At 37.6% G+C, this 7,130-nt stretch overlaps 1 protein-coding gene across 3 annotated transcripts in view; it reads right to left on the bottom strand.

Moving 5' to 3' along the window:
• Window positions 1–2,676: 2,676 nt before the first annotated feature.
• Window positions 2,677–7,130, bottom strand: part of RSBN1L (round spermatid basic protein 1 like) — a 49,657-nt gene continuing 45,203 nt past the window's right edge. For all 3 annotated transcript variants that reach the window (XM_082310829.1, XM_082310831.1, XM_082310830.1), the window contains 2 exons: window positions 4,897–5,005; window positions 2,677–4,814 (listed from right to left, as the gene is read on the bottom strand). In XM_082310829.1, coding sequence (XP_082166955.1) covers window positions 4,158–4,814; window positions 4,897–5,005 — 766 coding nt within the window. In that variant the 3' untranslated portion in view covers window positions 2,677–4,157. The remainder of the gene's footprint in view (window positions 4,815–4,896; window positions 5,006–7,130) is intronic.

Genomic DNA, 7,130 nt, shown 5'->3' with positions numbered 1-7,130 from the left:
CAGGGTCAGGTGGTAGTCTACTGTCTCACAACAGTTTATTTTGCCAATGAGCGTGGAGAAAACATGGATTTATTTCAATCAATTCAGCATCCTTATTCACATGCAGATATTAGAAAACAGTCATTTTGATCCATGAACACCAGTCCTGTGTTTCTTGAAAGACTTATTCAACTTTCCAAATAGGTAATGTTCGGATCTGTTTCACAGCATTCCACTATTTTATGTTTCCATTTCCTACATCATTTGCAATGCCAACTTATTTACTGTGCACATGTATATCTGCTTAAAAATCAATTTTATTTATCATCAAGGAATTCTTTCACAGATGAATACTTAAATCATCACCCTCTGAAATAATACTTTATTTCTAATACTAGATAGAACTAATATTTCATTTAAAGAAGTATTGAAATATTCACTATAGTAACAAGGAAGGGAAAATCTGCATGCCAGCAGTACCTGTAATGAAAATGCTGTTTCAGAGTCAATTTGCAGACATTCGGAGGGCTGGGGGATGACACAACACTGAGTAACACTTGTATGTAACACATGAAGTCAGTTGCCAGTGAAACGCAAAAGATCCAGTAATTAAAAAGAAAAAAAGTAGCTACCATCTTGACAGCTATTGGTAGTGACAGTAACAATGCGATTCTTTGCTACCCACAAATATGGTACCAATATCTAGGAAAACAGATCTAAATTTCTGCACATCATGTCATTAACTGGAACACCACTGCAAACGCACAGATGTCAATACCATTGCAGTACAGGCAAGAGGCCTTAAGCAGATTTTTCCAATCTGCAGAAGAACAAGGGCCAAGAGAGACAACTAAAACACTGGAGATTTCAGCCGAAATAACAGGAAGATTTATATATAAACTGAAATCCAGGGAGGGGGAAAAAGCAATAAGCAAAGACTAGTTTCAGTACATCAGGAGGCGTGAAAGATTTATTGCTGCAGCAAAAGTCTGAATATGAAGTCGTATGCAGCAGGAATAAAGGTTATAGCATAGGACCACTGGAAACCACAGCAAGACCTTTGTCAGACTAATGAACAGTTTGGGAGCCAAAATCCTCAGAAAAGGTACTCCCCTCTTAAAGAGCAACTGCATCAAAATGAATACAGCACACGTAGAGGACAAAAACTTTTTTTTTTTTTCTCCTTTTTTCTTTTTTAAAAAGCAAAGTAGGAAGTATACACTAATATAGCCAGTCAACCCAGACTCTTTACACCTTTGAATACAAAGGGAGTTCTGATAGCCATTGGTAATCCTGGTATTGTTCATATTCTATCTTGAAGGAATTGTGTCTAAAAATGAGAATCTAGTCTGTCTCAAAAATCAAAGGATGCATAAAAATTGCAAAAACTGCCACTTTTTTTAAATCTCTTAAAATTCTGAAAGTGATTAAAAAAAAGAAAAAAAGAAAAAAAAAATGGGTTGAAGGTATAGGCAGTCTAGAACCAAATTTCAGAACGAAGACATATCTGAGCAGAAGTTTGAGGCCGTATCAGCCAAGACCACTGAGCAGGTCTTCAAAAGGAAGCAAAGTTCTACTATTAAGTGTAAAGTTGTGTTTGCTAAACCATTTTCAAAGATTTATTTTTCCAGTGTGGACAGGGCCTATGATGCAGAAAATTGTTTGCTGTCAAGGGGGATTTATACACTTTACTAAAATCTGACAGATTTAAAAAAAAAAAATACTTGAACCAGAATGAATGATCAGCATACAGATCACCAGCATACAAATAAGTTTGTTGGTTTTGTTTTTTTTTTTTTTTTTTAAACTGAAGAGTTTTGTTGTTTGTTTGTTTGGTTTTTTTAAAGCAGTATCTGGCAAGGCTGGTTTTGATAAAGCTGGAGCCTTCTGCTAACCCACTTGGAAAGCCGCATGCTTGATGCAAACTACAACCTGCAGCTCTGTTACTGTTCTCCAGCGGCTGGCACAGAGAACGGGACTGGAAGGCTACACAATTGTGTATGGATGTTCATAAAGCCAAAGAGATTACGGGTGGAAGTTTCCAGATAATCCAGAAAACACAAAGAGAGCCGAGACCACATTTCTATCAGGAAGGCTGAAATTCTTACACATGAACCAATTAGTTTTTCAAATCAGAATCTGCTAGAATAACAACTTACCATGTCACACATGAATCATTTGCTCATGGCATAAGAGGAAAGCAAGATCCCTGAGGGTGCAAAACTAGTAGTAATCTCTTAGCCAGAATTAAAGAAAATAGCAGTAAGACTTAAGGACATATTAGCCACATCCAAGAGATTCACGTTTCTATTGCTTCTCTAATACGTAATTATGGCTATGCAAGAGTAATGTTTAGCAATTCAAATAAATATTGATTTAATTCATAATTCCTTGACAGACCTATTTTAGATTCAAATAAATCAGGGCACTAATCCGTTAAATGGCTGATTTTAGTGCCAGGCATAAGTACGCAGTAACATTTTGAATTTTAACAATGTATAAGCAAAACACGTTTGCAACAAAAGGGCCTCAGGTAGTTGAATTAGACATCACCCAGAAATCACATTGTTCTATTGCTACAAATGAAGCCAAAGTGATCACTAAGTGCATGAAAGGTTATAAACTGGGTACATAAGGATGTACAACTTTCAGGATCTTATAGGGAAAAACATGCCCCACCCACCCACCCCACCCCCCCAAAAAAAAAAAAAAAAAAAAAAGAGATACAGAGGGCTTTGGAAATAACAACAGGCCTAGGATCTTAAGTTTTAAACACGTAGTTGAAGGACAGGCTGTAGGGCAGTTTACTGCTATTTGTAGCTACCTGAAAAAGAAATATCATTCAGATGTGTTTGAACTATACAGTAATATGTTACACAAAGAATTAAATAAGTTAAATGACAGAGGTTTTGCCATTACCACATCGGATGCTAGCTAGCCTTGAAATCCTCTTCCCTCAGAACACAGCTTAAGAGAATTCAAGCGTTCCATAGGCCGGGAGAGAGCAGAACGGTTAACTTGGACGCCACTATTATTTTCTTAATGAAACAACCCTTGCTTCCAAACTGGGGCTCATGAGGAATCTTCCTGCCAGACACACTGGCAAGTATCTTTATTGCCTGGTGCTATCAGCATAGGGAGCAATTCAAATCCAGATGTGTCTCAGCAAATTACAGGTCACTACTAAAGTTGAGGCCTTTACCACTTGGTAAGTAACCGTTTAAATGTTCTTTGTTCTAATTTTAGTCAGATAACTGATTTAAGTTGAGGGGGGTGGTTGTGATTTTAATGTGAAATGGAACTGTCTTAACCGTGGCTTGAGCAGGGGCAGAGGTAAGCAGAGAAGGGAGCTTGCTCCCTTGCGCCAGCTCATCTAGAGACGCGCGCAGTCACCGGCCCCGCTCCTGGAGCCCGCCGGGTGCCCCGCTGTCCTCCCCAAGAGGGGAAGGTTTGCCTCTCTGTTCCGCATTAACATCTGACAGCAGGAGTTTGGGGAGTGCCTTTAGTGAGCAACTGTAAGGAATCCTGTGAAGGGAGGACTGATTCTGCATTCTGACTGATCTTGATTTACAAAGAATGCCTCAGCTCTACCTCCGTTTGCTACAGCTCCTCACCCCACAACGGTGTAAGGGCATCCTATGCATTAGTGCAGGTAGAAACGTAACCATTTAGAGAGGCAGTTTAACTGAATTTTTTTTTGCAGACCCAAAAATAAAACCAATCTGTTATTATGAACCTTTATTAAGCGGCTCACATTTCAGTATAAATCACACTAAAAAGATTTTTAAAAAAGATATTTACACTACAGTGCTGACACATTTAAAATGAAAAAATTGGTATAAATAAGCTCTATGGAAAAGCCTGGAATTGTCAAAAAGAATTCTGGCTCATCTTACAAAAAATATATATGTTAAATGTCAGCTCTACTCTAAAACCTACAACTCAAAATTATTTAAAGACTTCTTTATGTTAAACCTGCAGTGTTTACAGTGCATCTGGCCCTAAGTGCTTTGATACTTCACAGTTATGGACAGGCACTGAGGAATGTTACAAAGCTACATAACTATTTTCTGTAACAGATGCGAAGGCAAGTCACAAACTTGCCTCACAGAATTTATGAATCTTTACATTATTACATCATTAAGTTTAAAAAGGAATTTAAAACCATATATACAAATTTAGCACAAAAAATCATCCTCTCTTTGTCCATGCAGTTTTGGATATGATGAACTATGTTGTCTTGTATCATCTGGATGTACGTGACCTCCTGGGCATAACTTGCCTTGTAAGTCCTTGTTACCAGGTTCAAATTTCGAATCCACTTCCAACTTAAATGCCGTCAATTCAATGTGATCCAATCTAGTCTGAACATTCTGGCCCCCGACGTCATTAGGTGCCACTGTCTTTTCAGCAAGATCAACATTCATGGGTTCTTCTTTCACTCGGTGAGATGCAATAGGTTCATGTTTTATCGGCATAAATTCCTGCTGCAGATACTTCGTCTGCAGAGTATCTGAAAATTTGGTGTCTTCGGAGGTATTTTTGCTCATCGTACAAATTCTGCTGTCAGTCTGAAGTCCAACAACCGAAGACTTGGGGTCTGCAGAGGTCCCTGCTTCAACAGTACCTGTATTTTGAGAAAGTTCTTCCTCTGAATGATATAGCTTGAGCCGGATGTGCCAAGCTAAACTGCACACAGCTGAAACTGTTTTGAACTGGTGCACAACATTCCTTGGGATAAAATAAATGTCATTATCAAATAACTGAATTCTGGCATACCGAATGCCTTCCCTTCGCAGTTGATTAAGTTTTGCATCATCAACCCACTGGACACACTGGAGGGAAAAATGAAAAAAGGGTGAAAACTCTGATTTAGGACTCGGAGGACACCCGATCAACAGTTCATAGCACGCTTACCTGTGAGAGTGGAGGCTCATGCAAATCTAGTTGCATTCGCTGAACTACCTCTAAGAAGTCTTCCGCATGGAAACAAATTACATCTTTGGTTATACGAGGCTGCTCAGACCTACAGAAGAATACGAATTGCACAGTCAGAGGCTGAAACTAACACGCTATACAGAACAATAAAGAAAATCTGCAAGCAAGGATAAAGGAAATGATAAAAAAAAGCAACAATTCTAGCATAACCTACATCTTTGAGAAAAAAGGTTGACTAAAATGTCTAATTCTCAAACACAACCTCATTAAAGTTGTTAAATAAATTAACCACAATTTCTTTACCAGTGGCAGTAGAAGCAGCAATGAAAGGTCAACAAAACTTACCATTTCTAATTTTTATTTTTAATTGACCTCTGTCTGCCTTGATGATGAAAGACAGATGCCCCAGATACACAGGGCTTACTCTGTCAATGCTCTAACATGATACACCCATCAGGTACCTCAAAGTATGCAGCAGTCTAACTAGTATGGCAAACATTGCCTAGTATCTTAGCCTCAAACACCTTGTTCAGAGTCAGCAGTAAACCTGAATCTACATTAAGCTGCCACAATGCTACTGAGCAGCAAATACCAGCAACCTCCACAGAACATCCCTTAAAAATACTCCTGTTTATGCTCACTAGAGAGCTACAGAAGCGCAAAATCTGAATTAGGGTTTGTCTCCGTATTCAAACCGTTAGGAGAATTCACCTCTCGTCCCACATCATCTCCCCTAACGAAATGCACACCATTTATAGAATTCCTCTAGAGACATTATCTAGAATTAGCTAAAAAAAAAAAAAAAAAAGGCAAAAAAACAGCTACAATCCTTACCACTCTCTGATCTAAAAGCCAAACTGAGTTATTCAACGGAACCATATAAAACTAAATTCCGAGCATCTGTTTTTCAGGGATGTTTGGTTTCTAAACGTTTTTGTTTGTTTGTTTTGTTTTGTGGGGGTTTTTTTTGTTTTGGTTGTTGTTTTTTTGTTTGTTTTTTGTTTGTTTGTTTTTTTTTTAAAGCATGGTGATTTGAAGATTTCATTTACATAGGAGAAAGCTCACACTTTTGCTTTTGCAAGGCAAATTTATCAGCCAGAAAGAGCCTGGCCGATGACTGCCTTCCTCCACCCCCCGCGGAGCCCTCCCGGGCTGCGCAGTGACAGCAGGCAGCCCAAGGGCAGGCTCCGGGCACCGGCCCGGGCAGGAGCCGCCCAGCAAAACACTTCCTACGCTCCAGAATTGACTTACCGGGTGTTCAAGTGCTCCTTTTTAAATGCAAGATGATCATCAATTTATATTTTTATATATAAAAATTTATATGTATTTATATATTTAATATATAATTTATATATAAAACATAAATATATAAATATAATTTTGTATTTATATATTTGATATATTATTTATTTATTTATATATGGTGTTAGTAACATTCTAAGAAGCAGGCAATGATGTAGAGTTTATCGGGCTTTTTAAACTGACGAGACATGTGTCTTTTATTTAGGTCATGACCTCAATAAAGCAAAAAAAAGAAACTAACCAGTTTGAGGCGGGGGGGGGAGCGGATCACAGCTCAACTACTGAAAGTATGCTAGGGAGAATTTTCAGACTTTCAATTTTACAAAGATTAAAATGTCTCTCTATATTTTGGTCTATATACTGCTGAAGAGGATTTAAGCACTGAAAGCAAAAAGCTTACAGAAACATCTCTAGTCAGTGACAAAAAAAAAATATTAGCTACATTAATTTACTTTTTATAATGCAGTTATGTTTTTTATTTTATTTTTTTAAGAACATGTATCTGCATCTGGAGTTAACAATATTTGTAAATTACATTAAGAATTACAATAAATACAAAGAATATTTGCATACTAAAAGAACTTCAATCCAGAGCAATGTTTTCACAGCAGTGTCTATGTTTTACGCCTTATACAGGACAAAGTATAGTTAATGATTTTTGCAAATCATTCCTTTTCTCAGTCCCTATATATATGTGCAACAGTATGCATTACAGAATTCTGTCACAAAACATGACATTGCTTTTGCAAACACCACAGAGAAAAATTATTGCCAGATTATTTTTAATTCTGTATTTGCAGATTTGATATTTAGCACAACTTTGAGATTATATTTTGTAAAACCTAAAGTTTAGAGGTCCCATCCCGCCCCCCCCCCAGCAAAATAGTAGCAGGATAGTTCAGCTAGATGTC

This window comes from Platalea leucorodia, assembly GCF_965183815.1.
Source record: "Platalea leucorodia genome assembly, chromosome: 4".
Taxonomy (NCBI): domain Eukaryota; kingdom Metazoa; phylum Chordata; class Aves; order Pelecaniformes; family Threskiornithidae; genus Platalea; species Platalea leucorodia.
Note: the sequence above shows the minus strand (reverse complement) of the source record. Positions and strands in the feature narration are given on the sequence as shown.